General features: G+C 33.9%; 1 protein-coding gene across 1 annotated transcript in view; it reads left to right on the forward strand.

Annotated features, from left to right (window-relative positions):
* LOC126890505 (follistatin) overlaps positions 1–24,756 on the forward strand; it is a 513,129-nt gene that overhangs the window by 468,652 nt on the left and 19,721 nt on the right. Inside the window, exons 3-5 of the mRNA XM_050659494.1 lie at positions 5,218–5,412; positions 7,506–7,733; positions 17,019–17,240. Coding sequence (XP_050515451.1) covers positions 5,218–5,412; positions 7,506–7,733; positions 17,019–17,240 — 645 coding nt within the window. The remainder of the gene's footprint in view (positions 1–5,217; positions 5,413–7,505; positions 7,734–17,018; positions 17,241–24,756) is intronic.

Raw genomic sequence — 24,756 nt, forward strand, 5'->3', positions numbered from 1 at the left:
TTCTTTAGCCTCCCTAATTTTTCTTCTTATTTGGTTTTGAAGCTGTTTGAATAATGACATATGAATCAGAAACCAGACCCGATACAGCCAAAACTCAAAGACTACTGGAAACGGCAGAGATGAGTGTACTGAGAATAATTACAGGAAATACTCTGAGAGATCGAAAGAGGAGTGAAGATATTAGAAGAAAATGTAACCTAGAGTGTATAAACGAATGGACACTATGGAATAGAAAAATAAAGGAATAACCAAATAAGCAGAATAGGGGAGACACATGTGGTCAAAATAGCAAGAGATAAATCACCAATAAGCAAAATTGCTTATAAAGAGAAAGAAGAAGAATTTATTTGTGTGTGTGCTTTCTTTTCGCTATATCTCAATTTCTCCTATATTTCGTCCCACTAGCTGTGCTATAAGTACATACGTAAGTTCTCGGGACCACACGAATAACAAATGAAAAAATCCTGAGAAGAATTGGTACACAACGACAACTGCTATGCACAATTAATGAGAAAAACGGCATACCTGGGGAACGTAATTAGAAACAAAAGATGCCAATTTCTGCAAACCTTAACTGAAAGAAGGATCGAAGAAAGAAGAGAGGCGGGCAGGAAGAAAATGTCATGGCTCCGTAATGTCAAACAATGGACAGGGATAAGAAACATAGGAGACATAATAGATACTATAGAGAAAAATGGTCAAACGTGATCGCAAACATCCATTAGTGGATTGCGTAAGAAGAAGAAAAAATATGTGCTATATTATACTTTCTTCTTGTTTTAATAGCAATTTATTTATTTTTAACAAACTCGTCATCAAAACATCACAGTTTAGTTGTATGTGTAAAACGTACGAAAATACCAAATCATTCTTCATATTATCTATTTAAAAAACTGCAAATTGAACAATGACTCTACTCATTTAATACCAATTATCGATTTCACACTTAATTCTTGATTTAAAGGATTACTATTTCGTATTAGATACAGTAATTTCAATAATGTTTCACTTAATTGTACAAAATTGTTTTTCATCATCATGCAAACATACCGTATAAGCTGTGTGACATTTATGTATATTTATAACCTAATAGACTTATCAATGAATACTAAGAGACTGGCAGAATATTTTTCAATAACTAATAAGATAGTCTTTCAGGAATCAATTATTACGGTATAAATCGTGTTGATAACTAGAGTTTATAATATTAGATGCTATTAGAAAAATCAGAATAATAACATAACTATTCTTAATTTTAGATGTTCTGAAGCTGTTTTCTTGTTGCATTTTTAAGTTTAGTATTATATTTATATGTATACACCAAAAGATTATTACTCAAACCACAACATAAATATCAAAATGGGAATAATCAAATTAGTATATGTTCGAGCACAAAATACTTGCTCCAACGAAAATTCATTTCAGGAAGAAAAAACCTGATAACAAGGGTCTTACAGGGTCGAAAACCTCTACCAGAACAACACAATAAAACTAAAAGTAGAAGATGAACTAACGGACCCAATTGAAGCTGGCAATGGGCTATAGACGAAGCAACGAAGCGTTAAAAAGCCCAAAACCTAGGAATTTTGTGCAGTAGGCAAATCGTCATGCAACTTTTTGCATTCAATTCGAGAGAGTGTCAGGCAATTTTGGGAACTAAATTGATCTCCGGCAAAAAAATGTGTGCATGAGAAAATGCATTTTCAAAGTGCATCTCGAAGAGATGGAAAATGAAAAATTTAGAACTCAGGAAATATTGACGGAAATGAGTTAAAAATATTTGGGGGTTTTGGAGGTCAGTGAACACAAATTTCATGACGGCGATGGTCTCCTGGTGCCCAAGGTGGAGCTCGTCGCTTGGGACGATCGAATAATTCACGGGACGATCGAATAATTCGCGAAATGAAGGTTGGATCGAAAAACTGAAAAATTCGCGTTTAATATTTTTCAAAAATCTATCGAATGACACTAAAGACAACCCCCACTCCATCCCCTGGAAGTTGGGTAGGGGTAACTTTAAAATCTTAAACGGAAACGCCCATTTGTTAATAAAGATTTGGATTGCTTGCGTAAAAATAAGCAACTTTTTCGAGAAATTTTTTCGAATTGTGGATAGATGGCGCTGTAATCGGAAAAAACGATTTATCGTGATACCATAGGTAAATTGTAGAAACGGTCTAATATCTCGAGAAATACAATTCTAAATAAAAACCAAATAATACGTATTTAACATATTTTCAATACGTATTTAACATCAATCACGACTCTACAGTCCACCACCTGGAGGTGGGGTGGGGGTTAACTTTAAAATCTTAAATGGAAATCCCCATGTTTTATTGCAGATTTGTATTCCTCATAAAAAAATAAGTAATATTTATTCGAAACATTTTTTAGAATTGTTAATAAATGGCGCTAATAAATAGTATTTATCCGATTATAGCGCAATCTATCCACAATTCAAAAAAATGTCTCGAATAAAAGTTAAACTTATTTTTGCGTAAAGAATCCAAATCTGCAATAAAAAATAGGGCTCCTATTTAAGATTTTACAGTTACACCCCCTCCCCCCCCCCACCAACAAGGGGTGAGTTGAGGGTCGTGTTTTATGTTATTCGATAAGTTCTTAAAAAATATAAAAGACGAATTTGTGGTTCTTTATATGGAAGTGTATTTCTTAAGATATTAGACCGTTTCTATAATTTACCTATGGTGTCACGAAAAAATTGTTTTTTCCGATTATAGCGCCATCTATCCACAATTCTAAAAAATGTCACGAATAAGAGTTGCTTAATTTTACGTAAGCAATCCAAATCTGCAATAACAAATGGGGTTTCTATTCAAGATTTTAAAGTTATACCCTTCCCACCTCCAGGGGGTGGAGTGGGGTGGTCGTGCTTAGTATCAGTCAATAGATTTTTGAAAAATATTGAACACGTATTTTTTAATTTTTTGATCCAATCTTTATTTCGCGAATTATTCGATCGTCCCGCGAATTATTCGGTCGTCCCAGGCGACGAGTTCCATCCTGGGCACCAGGTACCTCGGAGACCATCGCTGGTATGAAATTCGTGTTCAGTGACCTCCAAAACCCCCAAATATAAAAATTGAACTCATTTCCGTCAATATTTCCTAAGTCCTAAAATTTTTATTTTCCATATCTTCGAGATGCACTTTAAAGATGCTTTTTCTCATGCACAAAAATGTTTGCCGGAGATCAATTTAGTTCACAAAATTACCTGACACTCTCACGAATCGAATGCAAGAAGTTGCATGACTTCGTTGCCTCGTCTACTAAGGCAAGGGGGATTCCCTGAGTCTTTTATTGTTCAACCTGATCATGGATGAAATACTAAGAAAATAAGAACTAAAAAAGGATACCAAATGCAATACTAATCTCTTAAAGTGAATATGTTTGATAACGGATGCTGCACCAATTTAACATAATCGCCAGAGAATTTAACAGGTTAAAATGTAAATTAGAGCTGAAGGGTCAGATAATAGAACAAGGGATGGAGTTTAAATATCTAGCTACATAAAACTCGAAACAGATCAAATAATTAGAGGAAAGATCAAGTAATTAGAATAAATAAAGCCGCACATCTGAATGACACAATATGGAGAAATAAAAATATCGGAAAAGAAATGAAAGGCAGAATTTACAAAACAGTCATCAGACCAATAATGTCATACGCGGCAGAAACACAACCTGACACAGACAGGACAAAAAGATTGCTCAAAACAGCGGAAATGAAAATCCTTCAAAAAATCGATGGTAATCTTTTTCTTATAGGCATCTTTCAGTGTGTCACAGTTTTTCGATTTCTATCTAACGCATTAAATTGTATGTGACAGAAAAAGGGCACGTCCGTGATTACAGACATTTATAACATTTATTCTAGTTGTCGATAGATGGCGCTATAATCGAAAAAAAATGATTTACGAATTATTAGAGACCGACCGATTAATCGGCTTCGGCATCGGCTTCGGCCACCTTCGGCCAATATTTAAACCTTCGGCCAAAATTCGGCTTCGGCCAAAACGAAGCCGAAGGTTTCGCCGAAGGTGGAACAATAAAATGCTCCGAGTATACTATACTATATAAATAATCTCTAAACAATATGCTTCGGCGAGCATTTGATACTTTGAAAAATATTTACACCCTATTTTATACCCTAATAAACCAAAAAGTTTTACAAACTTTCAGGTAGTAGGTAGGATATAAATTTTAACAATAGGCCAAGATGTCTCAAAGATCCTCATTTCAATATTTCTCACGTAGTAAAATTCTGAGAAACTATAATAATTTTATTGTATTTGTTAAAACTCAAGATTACTGGTGTTTTGACTACTTAAATATTAATGGCAAAACATCGACCATCGACTATCCCTACTATAAATGCAAATATTTAGTCACCTTCGGCTTAGGCTTCGGCTTCGGCCGAAGGTATCCTTCAGGCCGAACTTCGGCATCGGCTTCGGCTTCGGCCAAAAAAGTCACATTCGGTCGGTCTCTACGAATTATATAATATATCTACGAATATATTCTGTATAATTTATAAGACTATAGAAATCGAAGAAAATACCATTTTGTAAATGCAATAAACACAATTGATTTGTTTTTATGCCAAATTGCAAATAAAATGTGACAACTGTCAGATTTAATTAAAATGTCATGTTAGAATAAATGTTGTAAATGTGTAATATCACGGACTTACCTTTTTTATATCATTTGTGATGCACTGAAAAATGCCTATGAAAAGGACCATAAGATATTATGGGACAGAGCTAGAACTACAGATTACTACGGAGGTGGAGAACATTAAGAACTGGGTAAGAAACAGAAGAGTAGAATGGAATGACCACATAAGCCGAATGACAACAAATAGTAGTAAGGACGGTGAGAGACGGTTCCCCAATGGGAAGACGATCAATGGGAAGACCACGAAAATGATGGGACGACAACTTACTGGATGCGCATTGAAAAAACAGACATGTCTATACAAAAAGAAGAAGAAGATGAAGGTTTCCATATTTTCAATATATATGCTTGTTGAATTGAAACCCATCTTTGGTGAGGTCAACCTATAGATCTTAATGCAGGCTTCTCCAGGAAGTGTTTTAGCACCAATAGTTTTAGCATATTCAATTGTCAGGTCAACCTCTAGATTTCAATACCGACGTACACAGCAATAACTAAACATGTAATTTTTTGTTGCAGGTGGTACTTGTTGGTCGGCCATGGTACGTAACGGAAACGGGCGTTGCACGGAACTTCTCCACGAGAAAATGTCGAAAGAAGATTGTTGCTCCGGACGCTCTGTAACGACATCCTGGTCGGCAGAGGAACTTGATTCTGGAACGTTGTTTTTCTGGAGAATACTAGGTGGTGGAGTGCGATGTTCTTCATGTCGAGGTAAGTTTAAATTTGTAGGTTAGGTTCAATAAGAGTGAGCGCTTAACCACCCTTCCACTCGATCTAAGAGAATCATCCCTTGTTTAAAGTTGTTCCTTCAGCTTGGACCTTTTAGCAAAATCAATTATAGCGTTAACCTTCGGATGAGCAAGGGGGTATATTTGAACCCCAGCGTATGTTTTTCTTTAATAAATTCAAAAAGTATTTTCAATTTTTAACTCATTATTTTTTTATTTGACTTTAATATCATTCTAGATATCCTCATATTTTGAAATAAAAAAAATTTGCTATATTTTACGAATAAAAAATATATTCTGAAGTTGATGTTTAGTAAAATACCATCTATTATGTGGAATTCCAAGTAGTTTTACACTGCGCGTTATCAAAATCTATTTTTAGACTGTGGTGCCTGTTATGTACGAATCATGACATTCCTGTCTGCTACAGTTAGTCATTATTATTATTTCCTGGCGTATATTATTATAGTTTCTTAGTATTTTGTGTACATATAAGATATAGCCCGCAAATATTTTACTGAGGCTGAGTTACAGGAAATTGTTACTGCTAGCGATTTTTATGATGATATAGAAGATGAAATAGTATCAGAAAACGAGGATGTATTGTTAAATGAAGATTTAAATGCTGAAAACATTAATTCCAGGTCAATTTTGACCTGAAGTCATTTTTTACCCCCGTTGGTCATCCGTGAAATAAAAAAAAGGTTGGTCATCGGAAGGTTAAGTAACACTTTTATAAAGTCATAGGGCTCGAGTTGATAATGCTCAAATGTATTGAGCCTTATCTTATCCAACCCTGGGCACTTGAGCAGAATGTGTTCTCTAACAATAAAACACTGAAAACGTTTGTTTTTAGTGTTCTGAATGTGTTCTGTTCCGCCGTCCCGTCATCAGGCTGACAGAATCTGCAATTCGCAATTTCTTTCAGTCCGATTTTGTTCATGTGCCCCTTGAGGCCTTCATTGAAGGAGTGCTAGTCAAAAATGGACTGGCACAGAAAAATAAGAATGGCGACTGTCTAGTGGAGTTCTGCGTAGAACAACATCTTACAATTAAAAACACGTTCTATCAACATCATCCACGGAGATTATACACATGGCATATCCCAGATGGACGAACAAGAAATCAAATAGACTACATCCTAATAAGATCAAGAAGGAATTCGTTGACCATCAACTTTAAAACTTATCCTGGCGCAGACTGTGGAAGTGGTCATCAACTCCTGGTATTGAACGATTGAATTCGTTCTAAAGTCCCTTCGTAAAGTCCCCAAAAATTAATGACTTCCAACAAAACCTAGAAGAAGCTCTTCCTAGAAGAGAGGACTTGAATCTATCGCAAAGATAAGGTAATTGAGGCTGCAAAAGACTGTGAGGCAGCGGTTTCCACGGGCCGTAAGCCATGGATATCCGATAATACATCGACTATGATTCAACGCAGAAGAGAACATAAAACTAGATACGGAACAAATGATGAATACAGAGCGTTATCGAAATAAATCAGAAAACAGTGCCTCAAAGACAAAGCTGATTACATCTCTCAAATATGCAGATAGACCTGTGTATTGCGCAAAGAAAATACCCATTCGAGTTTCGAAAAACACTATATACTAAAATTAAACATTTTGCTATACTATTAATGTTTAAGAATAGTAGACTACATTAAAAAACATTTGAACATAAACAAAAATTTTGATGTCAAATCACTACAATTCTACAGGGTGTGAATATTGCTAGGAAATTAACAAAAATACGTATTTATCTTTTAAACTACCTCATATAATAGTACAAAACCCTATATTTTAAAAAAGAAAACATCGAGGAGAATCCAAAAATGTAAAAATGTACAAGGTGTTCCATTTAAAAAGCATAAGTTTGTGTCACCCTGTCAATACGGGTGGCACTGCATATTTAAAAATATTTTTAAATTATGGTCCTATCTGTACTCCAACTTTTACCTAAATAACTTTTTTCGTGTCTCTTACGACAAACGAGTAATTGAACTTATTCACACTAATGTCCCACCCAGTATATATCGTCTTGGTTATATATTTCTGTTTTTTTTTTTTCGTTTTAGAATCATGTAAAGAAGTCGTATGTGATGTAGATAAGACTTGTGTATTGCGCAAAGGCACTCCAAAATGCGTGTGTGCCTCCAAATGCAGAGAAGGAAAATTCCGTCCCTTAAAAGGGCCTGTCTGCGGAACCGATGGCCGGAGCTATAGAAACATATGTAGGTTAAGAAAACAATCGTGTCGTCGTAGATCTAATTCTCTGACTATTGCTTACAAGGGCATGTGTCAAAGTAAGTATTAAACTCTTCACTAAAATTATACAGGGTGTTAGTAAATAAGTATGAAAAACTTTAAGGGGTAATTCTACTGAAACGTGCCCCAAAAGAGGGTGTAATTTATGAAACATGAAATGGGGATAGAAATTGGACAAGATGTTGATATGTCATATAAGGGGATGTTATACAACAAAATTCAAGGCCACGGTCGCTCCAGTCTTAGAGATCTAATGTGGTGTGGATTCTTAAGGGATGGTAATAGTAAATTCTTATTAGCTTAGAAAAATTTAAAAAGATAGAAAAATTGAAATAAGGATGTAAAATAAAAAAAAATAATATTGGGCGCCACTGGTTACCTTAAGGAACCAAATTTTATACAAAAAACAAATATTAAAAGAAAAATAGATAGCTACATCAAAATAAAACAAAATAAATAGTCTCACAGAAAATATACATAATATACAAAATATTATAATGTAACTTACCTTATTTACTCTATACTCAATATTCTATACTCAATATTCTATACTCATCCAATTCTTTATTGTTCTTACGATTCAAGAGAGAAGGAAAGAAATAATAAATTTATATTTTGCAAATCAAACATTATTTATTAAAATACGAAAAAAATGAATTTCTAATCTCTCGGTGTTACAAATGATAGAGATCGAGATTACAAAAAAAATAAAATAGAAAGTTTACAAAATATACCTTGTTTATCAGTCCTGTTCTTCCTGTGGTTGTTGTTAGTCCAAGGCGCGATTTCACTACGCGAAAGTCAGTTCACAATGTTAATAGCTACAGCAACAGTACATAAGATTATCCATAGTTTATAGAAAAATTCAGCTTTGTATGCATTCTGCATTCTCAAAAACAAATTAGTTCTACTCGAACAAAATTATTAAAAGTGATTTGTTTTATAGTTCATTGAACGGGATGAAAATTACTAAAATCAAAGCAAACTTCGCTTTAACTAGGGTGTTGGAACACAAAAATAAAAGATAAAAAATGGGGTTCAAGGCAGGTTTTGTTTATATTCGATTCAGAGTTGGACTACCATCTCCATATAGTAACTATTTCAGCATCCTTATGCATCATCAGTGAAGATTATGCAGTCACAACTCCGAAGGGAATACAAACATTCTGCCTCTTTTAAAGCAAACCATCGCGATGCGATGAACCCGCCTTTTGAGACGCAATACAGCGACATCTCTCGTATTACGAGGAAAACGAAAAGCCCTAGATACAAAGTTTACTACTTTTTAAACAATTAGAATAATTGAAATAAAAATATAATAAACAATATTTTAAATCCAAGACTTTTCGTTAATAAACTGCTTTCTGGCTGCATCCCATATCTCCGGATTTTACAATATATAATCACATAGAGACGACGAAATAGGAGAAAGCAAATAGAGGATACTTAGGCCACGCATTTACCTTCTCTTCGTCTAGGAAAAGGACCGAAAGACAGTTTCTAAATACTCACAAATTGAGTAAAAATGAAAAAGATAAAAAAGGGTTCAAGGCAGGTTTTGTTTATATTCGATTCAGAGTTGGACTACCATCTCCATATAGTAACTATTTCAGCATCCTTATGCATCATCAGTGAAGATTATGCAGTCACAACTCCGAAGGGAATACAAACATTCTGCCTCTTTTAAAGCAAACCATCGCGATGCGATGAACCCGCCTTTTGAGACGCAATACAGCGACATCTCTCGTATTACGAGGAAAACGAAAAGCCCTAGATACAAAGTTTACTACTTTTTAAACAATTAGAATAATTGAAATAAAAATATAATAAACAATATTTTAAATCCAAGACTTTTCGTTAATAAACTGCTTTCTGGCTGCATCCCATATCTCCGGATTTTACAATATATAATCACATAGTATTTAGAAACTGTCTTTCGGTCCTTTTCCTAGACGAAGAGAAGGTAAATGCGTGGCCTAAGTGTCCTCTATTTGCTTTCTCCTATTTCGTCGTCTCTATGTGATTATATATTGTAAAATCCGGAGATATGGGATGCAGCCAGAAAGCAGTTTATTAACGAAAAGTCTTGGATTTAAAATATTGTTTATTATATTTTTATTTCAATTATTCTAATTGTTTAAAAAGTAGTAAACTTTGTATCTAGGGCTTTTCGTTTTCCTCGTAATACAAAAATAAAACTTATTCTGTATAATTCCTGGATCTGACTGCATAAAAAAAGGAATACCAAAAATGGTATTTATAAATTATCGACAATTCACTTGACAGCAACGAAAATTTCCGGAGTTCCATTGTAATCACACCACACAGCATCGCAGCGCTGAGTTCTCAGCCGGCCTAAGAACGGGTAACTACATTTTAACGTCACTGCAACTCCAAACTAGACTTTTAACTCAACTTTTCAGGTACCGCTGCAAGCAACGGACCCTCCCAGGCTAACTTAACTTGAAAAATAAACTTGACTTGATGACAGACCTAACAGAACTCTCTAACCTAACTTTCCAGACTAACATCTCTCAAAATCAACGCCCTCTCAAAATCATTACAGGATCCATCCCATCAACCAATTACAGATTCTAATTCCTCAATCAATCAATCTTGGCCAATCAGAAAACCAAAATCATACTCTGCCAAACCTCTAATTGACGCTATGCAAAATTTCTCCACCAATAAGGGATGCTTGCTTTCCGTAAGCAAGTTCTTAGTTTCTTACACACTTAGCATTTCTGCACGTGTGCTTTACTGAGCTACTATCGCCAAACACTTGTGAGCTAATATAAACACAATTCAGACTTAGGTCTGGAAAAACCATTAAAATTCTTTGACGGCGAGCTCCGATAAAGCATCAATGAGACACTCAAAGATAATCACGTCATATTTCAAAGAACGGCCAAATAAATAAAATACGTAATATTTTAACATTGTGGGAACGTAGAATCGACAAAACACACATCATGCGAAAGATCTATTAGGAACTACGATTCCTCGATTCAATATACAGGACGTAGCGAAAGTGTTACAAATGTAAACTGGGTCGGAATTTCAAATAACTTTGGTACCGTTATACTACATAAAAAAATAATGACATTTCCTCTATAAAGGTATGTCCGCAAATGCTTCTTTTCTGAAATACAGAATGTTGAAATTTTTATTTCAAAATGCAAATTTATTTATTGCTCTAAGACCGGTTGAGCTATGAAAATTAAATTTGGTGTGGTTTAAGAGGTGGTAGTGATTGTGCATTTTTTGACATCCAATTATTCATCATTGGCGCGCCTAGGGGTAATGGACTGATTTTTTTTAAAGAAAAAATAGTACGCCACTGATATATTTCTAATTAAAAATTATTTTTATATTTTTATATTCCACGTCTAATTTGTGATCAAAAAACCTTTCTTATCTTTTTTTCGCCGTTTTTATGCAGAAAAATAAGTCATCTTGACGCGTATTTTTCATTTTTTAATACATTATCAAGAACTATCCAATATAATAATACTAAACTAAAACAATAACAGAAAATATTACTAATAAGATTTTAACTAGGCGCAGAACTACAACAAATGTTAAAAATGACCTCCTTTAGAGGTGAACGAATAATTTTATATTCATCATTGGCGCGCGTACGGGTAATGGTTTGAATTTTAAAAAAAAAAAATAGTACGCCACTGAGATATGTCAAATTAAAAATCATTTTTGAATTGCTCGTTTAATTAACGACAAAAAATCTTTCTTGCCTTTTTTTTTCATATGCGGCGCCGTTTTTATGCAAAAAAATAAAACATCTTAACGTTTACAAGGTACATATTATTTGATCCGAGTTTCTATACATATTATGGAAACTACCTCTAATACTTTGTAAGCGTTAAGATGTTTTATTTTTTTGTATAAAAACGGCGCCTCGTATGAAAAACAGGCAAGAAAGATCTTTTGTCAGAAATTGAACGAAGAACTCAAAATTCTTTTTAATTTGACATATCTCAGTGGCGCACTATTTTTTTCTTAAAAAAAATTCAGACCATTACCCGTACGCGCGCCAATGATGAATATAAAATTCTTCTGTTACCTTTAAAGGAGATCATTTTGAACATTTCTTGTAGCTTGGCACCTAGTTAAAATTTTATTAGTAATATTTTCTGTTATTGTTTTAGTTTAGTATTATTAAATTGGATAGTTCTTGATAATGTATTAAAAAATGAAAAATACGCGTCAAGATGTTTTATTTATCTGCATAAAAACGGTGCACCATATGAAAAAAGACAAGAAAGGTGTTTTATCACAAATTAGACGTAGAATATAAAAATATTTTTAATTCGAAATATCTCAGTGGCATACTATTTTTTTTCTTTAAAAAAAATTCAGACCTTTACCCGTAGGCGCGCCTATAATGAATACAAAATTCTTAATTGTATGTCAAAAATGCAAAATAACTACCTCTTAAAACGGACCAAATTTCTTTTTCATAACTCAACCGGTCTTAGAGCAATAAATAAATTGGCAGTTTGAAATAAAAATTTCAACACCCCGTATCTCGGAAACGAAGCATTTGCGGAGATACGTTTATAAAACAAAATGTCATTATTTTTTTATGTAGAATTACCCCTTAAAGTTTTTCATACAGTATCTCTCATGATCATCTTTCAGTGCGTCACAATTTTTCGATTTCTTTCTAACGCATTAAATTGTATGTGACAGAAAAAAAGGTACGTCGGTGATTACATTTCGTCGGTGACATTTTTATAACATTTCTTCTAGTTATTCTAGTTGTCGATAGATGGCGCCATAATAAAAAAATATTTTTTTAATTCGATAATAATATTACAAATATAATCTGTATAATTTATAAGACTATACAAATCAAAGAAAATACCATTTTATAAATGCAAGAAACACATTTGATTTGTTTTTATTCCAAATTGAAAATAAAATGTGACAACTGTCAGATTTAACTAAAATGTCATGTTAGAATAAATGTCATAAATGTGTATTATCACGGACTTACCCTTTTTCCTATCATTTGTTACGCACTGAAAAATGATCATGCAGAGGACAATACTTATTTTTTTCATACTTTTTATACTTATTTACTTTCTACCATATACAAATAGCCGGTGAGATAATAATATTAGGTCTATTCGTGGAGCATATCCTGAACTTACCCAGAGAGAGAACGCCTGCGCATTAAAAAATATTGGGTTTGAGATAGTGTCGAATTTCTCCCTCTGGTTAAGTTCAGGATATGTTAGGGTCATGTTCGCGAATAAGTCTAAAAAGATAAAATTACAGCTTGCTACTACATATCAATAAATGTCTGTGTCTGTATATCTGTATATCTGTATATCTGTATATCTGTATAGCTGATGAAAGTAGACGATTGCATTTCTTTTCAGTCAATTTGAGCTCCAATTGTTCTACACGTGTTTCAAGGTTTCTCCTCTCATTAGGAACACTTGTGCTATTTTTCTTATCTCATTTCTTTCTCCTTTATCTTTTCTTGTCTCTTCTTCATTTATCTTATTCGTCTTCTTGTTTTTGTGTAGACATGACTCCGTCTGTTTTTTCAATGGGCCTCCAGTAAGTTGTCATTCCATCTATTTCGTGGTCGTCCCACTGATTGTCTTCCTATTGGTGAACCCCCTCTCACCGTCCTTACTACTCTATTTGTTGTCATTCGGCTTATGTGGTCATTCCATTCTACTCTTCTGTTTCTTACCCAGTTATTAATGTTCTCCACCTTGCATCTGCGTCATATATCTGTACTTCTAGATCTGTCCCATAGTGTTTTACCATCGATTTTTCGATGGGTTTTCATCTCTGCTGGTTTTGGCATTATTTTTGTCCTCTTTGTGTCCGGTCGAGTTTCCGCAGCGTATGTCATTATTGTTCTGATAATTGTTTTGTAAATTCTGCATTTTTATTTCTTTTCCACTATTTTTGTTGCTCCATATTGTTTTGTTCAGACAAACTGCGGCTACGTTTGCTCTATTCACTTGATATCACACTTCTGTGTCGAGCTTTCCGTTTTATCATCCGACCTTCCAGCTCTAATTCACATCTTCCTAGATTTGCTGTTATATAATATATATCAATAATATATATCAATCGGTTTTAAAACGTCTTGCGACGTTGTCCGATGCCTAATTTCCATGACACTCTATCATCCCATTGGCCCTCTCTAAGATCTTTTGCGCTCATCGCCTTCGTTATTCCCTCTCTCCAAGATTTCTTGGGTCTTCCTCTCTTTCTGCGGTTTGGTGGTACCCATTGCATAATTATTTTAGGGAGTCTTGAGTTATCCATCCTCTGGACGTGTCCGTACCATATCAGCTGTTTTCTTTCTATGTCTGTTGTTAGAGAGCCGTCAACCCCCATTCGCTGTCTTATCTCATCATTACGTATTCTCTCTCTGCGTAACACTCCTACTGATCTTCTAAAAGCGTCCATTTCTACTGCCTCCAGTTTTCTTCTGTTGTTTTCGGTTATCCGCCAAGTTTCTGCTCCGTACAATAGACTGCTTTTAATAAGAGATTCGTATATATTGTGTTTTCTTCTTTTTCCTATTTCAGGACTCCACAGTAAGCTGTTTAGACAACCTATTGTTTTTCTGTATTGTGTTATTCTTCTCTTTATTTCTTCATCATCTTTCCCCGTTGTGTCAAAAACGATTCCTAGGTGTGTAATGGTCGCAGGGCATGATGATTTCATTATTTTCTAATGTGATGTTCGATAGTTCGGTACCTATTGGCAGGTATTTTGTTTTTTCTGTATTAATTTCTAGTCCCCACTTTCTATATTCTTCTTGTAATTTCCTTGCCATGTACTCTAGATCATCTTTATCGTTTGCTATAACAACCTGGTCATCAGCAAACTGCAATGTATATAAGCAAATCTCTCCAAGGTCTACGCCCATGCCTCTGCATTTTCGTTTCCACTCTTTCAATGCTTTTGCAACATATATTTTAAACAAGGTCGGTGATACACAACACCTATGACGTAGACCTTTATTAACCAGGAAGCTTTGCGATAATCTGTTTCCAGTTTTTATTTGTGATGTTGACCCTTCATACAAATTTCTTAAGGCTTTTATTAAGGTGACACTAATATTCGTCTGTCATAACACGTTCCAGAGTTTGTTTACAGGAACTGTATCGTACGCCTTCTGCAAGTCAATAAACATGAGGTGGGTTTCTTGATTTGTGCTTAATTTTTTTTCTATTAGTTGATTGAGGCAGAAGATATTATCAGTACAGCTTCTTCCTGTTCGAAAACCGGATTGTTCTTCTTCCTCTTGGTTTTTATACTCCTTCTCAATGCGGGCTCTAATTATTCGTCCATACAAACGGTTGAATGTACTAGTGACTGATATCCCTCTATAATTTTCACATTTAAGCTTATCTCCTTTCTTATGGATCGACGAAATATAAGCAATTTTCCACTCGTCGGGTACGGGAGAACCATTTATAAATTGATTTATGCACCAAGTGACGGTTTCAAACAATTTGTGTGATCCACATTTTATTAGTTCGGCTGGGATATCCTCTGGTCCTGGAGACCTACCGTCTTTCAGTTCTTTTATAGCTTTTCTAATTTCTGTCACTTGTATTGTTGTATCTTCTCCTTCAATGTTAACCTCTGTTGGTGATTGAGTTAAGTATTCGTCCCTATTTTCTGTCAGTAGTTCCCCATAGTACTTTTCCCATTTTTGTGTGGATATTAATTGAATGTTTGTGCTCTTCCTTTCGTTAGTTCTTATTTTACTGAGGAACTTCCATGTTTCTCTACATTTTCTGCCTCCCAGGTAGGTATTAATTTCCTGGCACTTCTTATCCCACATTTCTCTTTTTGCTTTTACTGTTGTTCTTCTTGTTATTCTTTTGAGTTCCAGGTATTCATCTTTATCTTTTTGTTGTTTACTGCTCAGCCATCTGATATACGCTTGCTTTTTCTCTTCTACGAGTGCTTCTATTTCTTTGTTCCACCATAGTTTTTCACTTTGTCTTTGAGTGTTAGAGCCGAGTGCTTCTTCTGCAGCTTTTTTAACGCTAACGACTACGTTTTTATATACCTCCTCTACTGTTGATGTTTCAGTTATATTCATTAGTTTGTCATCCAGTCTTTGTTGATATAGTATTCTTGTACTCTCTTGGATCAAACTATCCAAATTATAACTTCTTTTTTCCAAAGTTTCTTCTTGTTGGGATTGACAATTTGTTTGATTATGTGTTATTTTATATCTAAATGGACAGGTTTCTTTTGATTTTACGACATAATGATCTGAACCACATGTTATTCCTCTGTATGCTCTTGTGTCCTGTACTTGCGTATTAGTATTTTTGCATGCATTTTTTGTTTTGTGAGGAAATTAACATGTTAAATTTTCTGGCGGTTATAAATTGGTGCAACATACGTTGCAAAGTATCTTCACTTTAAAAGATTAATATTGCATCGTCTGCATAGCAGATTATTTTAAGTTATTTATCTTCTTTAATATGGTAACCTTTTTTAAATTCTTACTTTTTTATTATTTCATCTATGATCAGGTTAAACAACAAAGGACTCAGGACTCCCCCTATTTTATCTCATTGCCGTCAATAATTGGGTCGGTTAGACCTTTTTCTACTTTTTCTTTTATTGTGTTGTTCTTTTAGATATTTTCGATCGGTTTAATTATTACTAGAGGTACCTCTCTTGAGTATAACAAATGAAAATATCCTTTAATTTGACCCTGTCAAATGCCTTCTGACGAAACATCAATATGCCAGTCTGTTGTATTCCAATTACTTCTCTTAAACGTATCTTATTATAAATATAGCATCGGTGCATGATCATTCCGACCTAAAACCTTGTTGTTCTTCTGCTAATGGTATAATTATGTTATTCATTTTATTTGTTATCACTTTGGCTGTTAATTTTAATGTTGTGTTTAGTAAATTAATTTCTTTGTAATTCTCCTGGTCCGATTTATCTCCATTTTTTAAGAGAGTGGCATTAAGACGTTCCATCTCCGTTCTTGTGGTATTGTGTTTTGTTGTATTATTTTTTTGATAAGAGTTTAATGGCTCTAATATTTTTAAGCTCTGAGCTCTGTTATACAGCATTTACCAATTAACAGGTTATAATTTTGCATGTTATAATTTATATTTATATGAAAAAATTATATTAATTTGGTCGCCAAATAAAATCAATATAGTGTGAAATAAGGTAATCATAAATATAATGAATTTGGTACTAAATTTGATAACAAATTTTGTTTCTCTTCTATTTTACGCCATATCCCTCCATAATAGATTTTTTTTTATTTGTTGAAGGTTCCTGTGATAAAATTGTCTGTCCGTCGAATAAACATTGCTTATTGGACCAAAATTTAACACCGCATTGTGTGAACTGCACACGAAAATGTCCAAACGTTCCGAAACGTCGTCAAGTGTGCGGATCAGACAGTATTACATATCCTAGCGCCTGTCATTTGAGAGAAAAAGCTTGCAGGAGAGGCAAAGCTATCCCTATTGCGTACAAGGGACCTTGCCGAGGTAACTATGTTATATACTCACGTAAAAAGTATTGCATATAGAAATGACATTTTTTGTGCTGTTATCCTTAGTCCCTCTGTATCATAGAAATAGGATTTCTTTTCCAAATGCGATGTTTTAAAATATCATATAAATGCTATAATCGGATTTAAATCTGATCTGGGCATCATGCTGGCCAGTATAATTTTTAAATTGAGCCTCATCAAGGTAAGTCTTCCCTATGCTAGCGACATGAAGACATGAATTAACACCAGTATGTCATCTCCAATATGGCTTTCAAATAGCAAAACATGATCTTCTTAAATGTTTTCAATGTACATATCAGTTGGCATTCGCCTAATCACATCCACGTGTTCGGTATGTCCTTTCAAAGCAATACCTACTGCTCCATAGCACTATGCCGCCACCACCAAGACTAACGCTCTGCATGAGGTTACAACTAACATACTCTTCGCCAACTCTTCTGTAGACGAAGTTTTGTAAATCTTGCTTACATATGATGAACGCTATGCCAGATGTAACCTCAAACAGAGTGTTAATTTTTGGTGGTGGCAGCATAGTGCTATGGAGTGGTATTTCTTGAAAAGGAGATATCGAACTTGTGGAGGTGATTGGGTGAATGACAGCTGATATGTACATTAAAAACATTTTAGAAGATCATTTGCCATTTGCCAGCCACATTGGATAACAAATTCGTGTTAATCCACCATAACACAGGTCTTCATGTCGCATGTCGGTACAATAGTGTATATTTACCTTGATGAGATTCAATCGAAAAATTAAATTGGCCAATATAGCCCATATCAAATTTAAATCCGATTATACCATTTATATGATACTTCAAAACATCACATTCGGAAAAGAAATCCTATTCCTATGACACTCAGGGCAGCACAAAGAATTTTATTTCACATGTTAATTTTATATTATGCAATATTTTTGTCCGTAAGTGTAGTTTAAAATTTTAAATAATAATTGAAATAAAACTGAGCAATTTTTTATATCCTTGTGTAACATTAAATGAACTGAATTTCATGCGTTTTTTTGTTTTTCGTCTAATACATATCGGAAGTCTTTTAACTTTGGAAGCTTTGAAAGTGTGGTTCTAGTAGAACATAAAGTGACAAATAATGAAGAATTTGTAGAGAAATAAGAAGAACATGTGCAGGTCAGGTATCCAAGCGGACCATGCAGCTTAATCGCATTTACTTCACTGTAAATGATTTAAAGGACGATGGTTGAGGCTCTACCAGACAATGGGAAAACTGAAATGGATAACCGTCTTTGAAAAGCGGTGTTACCGCCCCTTGTTAAAAATATCATGGACTGACAGATGGAATAACTAATGTAGAAATCCTACAGAAATGAAAAAACAAGCTAAGAAATAATCAGCACCCTGAAAAAAAAGAGAGCTTAAATACTTTGGGAACGTCATTACAGAACTTTAGTAGGTAATGCTGGAAAACACAGATCATCTGATAAGTAACCTCCTTTGAAATGAAAAATATGTTTGCCCTGAAAATTCTTTTGTTTAATCGATATAGTCTCCTTTTAGCTTAATACAACGATTCCAACGATTTTCCAACTTTTTTATGCAATGCGAATAATACGATCCTTGAAGCTCTGCAAAATAGCTGTTTGTTTCTTCAAATATATCTTCGTTCAAGCTGAATTTTTTATTTATGAGCCATTTCTTTAGATTTGGAAACACATAATAATCGAAAGGTACCAAATCAGGAGAATAAGGTAAATTAGAAAGCAATTCGAAGCCCAACTCACGAATTTTTGCTATTCTCATAACGCTCTTGTGAGTCGGTGTACATATTGCCTTGGAGAAACAACTAGTTTTTCTTCTGCATACGGGGCCGTTTCTCACTGAGTTTCGGCTTCAGTTTGTCCAATAATGCAAAATAACATTGGCTATTGATATTTTTACCTTTTTCAAGATAGTGAATTAAAATTATGGGTTTGCAATCCCAAAATACAGTGGCCCTGACCTTTTCCAAGGTCGTGGCCATGACCAAAAGTCCAACGGATTGTGCTTCATAACGTCCAAATACTACTGAGAAGTGGTCACACGATAATGTTTTCGATAAATGGTCAGAAAACGCGGCACCCATTGGCAGGATAATTTTTTCATATTCAAAATCTCGTTCAAAATATGACTTGTGCACTCTTTACTAATTCTTGTAGACTCTGCCAATTCACGCACCTTTACTTTATGTGATCAGCTAAAACCATTTCCTGGACTTTCCTTACATTTTCCAGTTTGAAAACGTCACTGCATTGGTGGGCCGTTCAGTACGTGGTTCATCCAATGTACAGTCGAAAAATGAAAGAATACCCATGAACGATCACAGCAATCAAGTATTTTGTATTTGCTATCTTTTCTATAACAAACGTATGTTATTTATACGCTATGAGCTCGTAGATAGAGGGGATAATTAAAAATTCGCAAGCGCCAGTAGTAACAAGTCTGTAAGCTTTTACTGGAAATTTGACATAAATCTCGCAAGTGATGAATTTTAAGCATTGAAATTAAAAACATTAATAGGAAATAATATTAGTTTGTCAAAGCTGTGGGGTATATTATTACCTTAAATATACAATATACTTACGTTTTAATAGTGCATTCTTTCACGGTTTTTGCTCAAAAAAATTTTAAAGAACCGCTTGGATTGACATGAAATTTGGCGTACGTATAGCTTACATGTAAAAAAAAAGTGATATTGTGCCGATGTGTCCTTTTGCCCTGGGGATGACTTTCACCCACTCTTGGGGGTGAAAAAATATATGTCCAAAATAAGTCCGGAAATGGGTAAACTGACTAATTTTAAGTAACTTTTGTTCTATAGAGCTTTTCCCCAAGTCAACACTTTCGAGTTATTTGCGAGTGAATATGTTCATTTTTCAACAAAATAACCACATTTTTAGACGGTTTTTCGCAAATAACTCAAAAAGTAAGTATTTTGTCGAAAGAAACGTTCTTAGCCAAAATATAGCCTATAAAAAAGTTAAAAAAAATGGTGTACGCGTTAGGTATCTGGATCTCGTAGAACCAGAGTTATAGCCAATGAAAAATAGATTCATATTCACCAAATTTGAAATATAATATTTCGACGTGAAATATCCAAAAAATTAAGCACTTTTTGGGGAAAACCCATTATAACTTTTTTAAAGTGTATAAAAAAAAATTATTTTTGTGTTTACAAAAAGTTTCTAGCAATAAATTTAAGCAAGTTACGCTCAAAATAAAATTGGTCCCTTTTGTTTTGGCAAAAAAAAATCGGGAAGACCACCCCCTAATTAGCAAATTAAAATGAAATTAATCGTTACCGCTCCACAAATTATTTTACTTATGTTGTGTTTATATGATCTGTAAGTTTCATCGATTCAAAGTGCTTATTTTTGAAAAAATTTGGTTTCAAAGTAAAATTTTAAAAAATTTTAATTTTGAAAAATATGCTTTTTTTCAAAATACCTAACTTAAAACTTGTTAGAGATACCAAAAATCCAGAAAAACAAAAAAATCAGCATTGCTTTTCTGAATATCATGTATTTTTTGTTTTTCTGTTAGACAAAAATTTATTAAGATTTGGTGTTTCTAAATTTGCATACATTCGTGATCGGTGACTCGTTCCACCCCTTTTAACTACAGCCCTTTCAATAATAAGGACTTTGAACCGATGAAACTTACAGATCATATAAACAATACATACAAGAGTCAAGAAACTTGTGAAATCGTAACGATTAAGTTCATTTAAGATACTAATTAGGGGATGATTTTCTCGATTATTTTTTTACCAAAACAAAAAGAGACTAACTTTATTTTAAGCGTAACTTGTTTACTTTTGATGCTAGAAATTTTTTTGTAAAACGAAAATGAAGCTTTTTTTTAAACACTTTAAATAAGTTCTAATGAGTTTTCCCCGAAATGTGCTTCATTTTTGGTTATTTCACGTTAAAATATTCCATTTGGAATTTGACGAATATGAACCTATTTTTCATTAGCTATAACTCTGCTTCTACTAGGTTTAGAGACGTAATATACACCATTTTTTAAAAATTTTTACAAGCTGTATCACTGATATGAACATATTAAATCTGCTAGTTAGTTTTCTCAAAAGTAATAATATATATTTATAAATGTTTATAATATGAATTTATTTTATTATCGTACATAATTATCTTGATAATTATGACATAAAAAAAATCTGTGGCAAATGGAATTGCATCCAAGCCAAAAACAAGCACACACAAGCACACACACTACAAGCTATATTTTTGCTAAGAATGTTTTTTCGACAAAATACTTACAATTTGAGTTTTTTGCGAAAAACCGTCTAAAAGCGTGGTTATTTTGTTGAAAAAATGAACATGCATTTCACTGCTAAATAACTTGAAAATTATTGACTATTAGTGAAAAAACTCTACAGAACAAGAGTTACTTAAAATTAGCCAGTTTATCCATTTGCTGACTGGCTTTGGACGAATATTTTTTCACCCCCAATAGGGGGTGAAAACCACCCCCGGGGCAAAAGCACATATCGGCACAATATCACTTTTTTTCTTTGACTTTTTAGCTATGTGTATGCCAAATTTTATGTCAATTCAAGCGGTTCTTTAAAATTTAGAGGTTTTGTAATTATAAATTAATCTAAGCGCCATCTACACGATAATTGTGGAAGTATCCGAAGTAAGAAATTAATAGGTTTGTTCTAGCAAACAGTCAAACTAGTCAGAAACCGTCAGCAGTGCTATCCCCTCTACTCGAGCTGGTCGACTATTCGCTGATGGTTTCAAACCGTTTGAAACTGATGCTAGAACAAACCTAATATTTCATTAATAGAACGTTAAAATGATTATCAAAATCTTTAAAAAATCGATTACAATGTAATTACTTTTTTGCGTATAAATATTAAGCGATAACAATTAAATAATAAATTTAAAAATTACCGGTGAAAGTTGCATTAGTAATCCGCTAGGAGCGACACAAGCGAAGCTCAGAGCGTATAGAAAAAGACAGCAAATACAAAATAAGTGATTGATGTAATCGTTCATGGGTATAGGGCTTTTCATCGATTATAATTTTGTTTCGAGCTTCTGTCATGGTCATGTGTCACATAATATTAATATATCTACGCCATACGTCTTTGGTTTGTACCATTGGTATATGCCATTAACGTATGACGTAGATATATTAATGTTATGTGACACATGACAGAAACTCGAAACAAATGACTGTGAATGAAAAGCCCTATTCTTTCATTTTTCCGACTGTAGATATACGGCCATTACGAAATTCACGGAACCAAAATTTGACAGTGTAGTTCTAAAGGAGTATTAGTCCTTTAATATTTATCAGGCTTTTCTTTTGTTTCTTCACCGTTCTATTTCTCAAATAATAATGTTTAATGAGAGATTGAAAACCGTTTTCTCCCTATACGTCGTTTTTGACACGTCAACTTTATGCAGCTGTCAAAAATATACTAATGGTCGCATCATCCTAAACAGGTGTGCTTGAAACAGGTTAGAATTTCTAAAAATAATGTTTTTTGTGAAATCGTAGCTCCCCAATCGGCAAAGGGGGTTATTTATCAGACCATCAGATATTGCGGCGAAAAATAAAAGGCAAACGGAGTCAAGACAGGGAAGGAACATCCTGGTGAAGAAATTAACCAGTAAGTGAACCATATTGAAAATTTGAAATTGAAAAATTGAAAAGTTTTGAAAAAAAAATAAAAAACTCAAAAAAATTGTGAGGTTTTAACTTATGTTACTTTATACAAATTTGTCTAGTAGTGTAGGAAACAAAGGTTGAACCTTGCAAAATGGACACAAGTTCGGTTTTATTTTTTTTCTGGTATATCAAGGGGTGCTTATTATAAGACTGACTTTTTCTGAAAAAATTTCTCCCCGGAACCTTCCTTTTAACCCCTTTAAAGGGGGTAATTTGTGGTTTTTGCGGAACGTAGCCCTTCCTGTAACTTTTACAAAAAATTTCTTTTATAGAAATATGAAGAGGACTATATTTTCTACGATTTATTTCCAACACCATCTCTCTATCATCCACCGTTTAGCGGGGGTGGCGCCCTAAAATTGACAAGTTTTTAAAAAAGATGTTTTTAAAAAAAATATATTTTTTCCTAACTGTAACGGAAATTAAGAAGAAATCCTGCGGCAATTATTCACAAATAATTGACTGATTTTTTGGTATAGGTTTTACTTAAGGATAATTGCCCTTTTTTTAATTACAGGGCGTTACATTTTAAAAAACCTCTTTTTATACCATCTGAACCGTTTATGCTAGAGTAAAAAGACTTTCAGCGATTACCCATGTACTGGTGCTATTTACAAATTTGTATAATGCACCCCCATTTTTTCCCCGGAACCACCCCAAAAAAAAAGAAGAATTAATAAATAAATTGATTGTCTTGGAATCCTTCACACACAATGCCCTTTATTAATATGCTTCATACATCATTTTGTGGACGTTATTATTACCCATGCATGGACACCAAAAGCAATTTCCTAGTGCAACCCCTTAAGCAAAAAAAAAATAAATAAAATGGAGGGTTGAAAATTTTTTTTTGTTTCTTCCTTTTTGATCCATATGGGCATATGCTTCATCAATAGTGCTTTTCAAAAATATATATGGTTATTGCAACATCTCTGCGAAAACCACCCCTATCCTTGAAAATGTACTGCAGAAACTACCCCTATCCCTTGGCGAGCATGTTTTTACGATTTTCTCATTACCTATGTATTATTTTTAAACAAAACTTATACAAGGTTAAAGACCACTATTTACTCTAAAAATTATGTCCTATTCATTTTTTCGTATAAGCAACGGTTACGGCACAGTGGCGCCGTAAACCTCATATATGCTTTGGCGGGCTCCAGTTTTTGTTTATTTTTTCGTCATCAGTTCGTTTTATTGATAAAGTACTTATGCAAAATAAAACAACACAGTGTAACCTACAAATTATGACTTATGTACATTTTACATTCTTTGCTCCCCAAAGCCACAGTGGTGGCCCAAAATAAATTTTTGCATATTTTCGCCACCTACATGCATTTTATTGCATTAATGCTACCTTAACAGCACAATATTTACCCTTAAGTGGTCGCTACGCAGTGGCGGATCCAGGGAGGGGTGATGGGGGTGAACAGCTCCCCCCCTCTCAAACCAAGTCATATTATGTTCAAAGATTATAAAAATATTCATTTATTTTTATAGAAATTTAACCAATTGGCACTCCCCTCTTAACGATGCTGGATCCGCTACTGTCGCTAAAGCATAAAAAGTCATTCTTATAAAAATAATATTAATATTATATAAGTATTTCTATAAAAAAAATGAATATTTTTATAATCTTCAAATATAATATCACTTGGTTTGAGAGGGGTGGGGGTGATCGCCCCTATCACCCCTCCCTGGATCCGCCACTGCTTAGCGACCACTTAGGGGTGAATATTGTGCTATTAAGGTAGCATTAACGCAATAAAATGCGTG

This window comes from Diabrotica virgifera, chromosome 8, assembly GCF_917563875.1.
Source record: "Diabrotica virgifera virgifera chromosome 8, PGI_DIABVI_V3a".
In the NCBI taxonomy this organism is placed as follows: Eukaryota; Metazoa; Arthropoda; class Insecta; order Coleoptera; family Chrysomelidae; genus Diabrotica; species Diabrotica virgifera.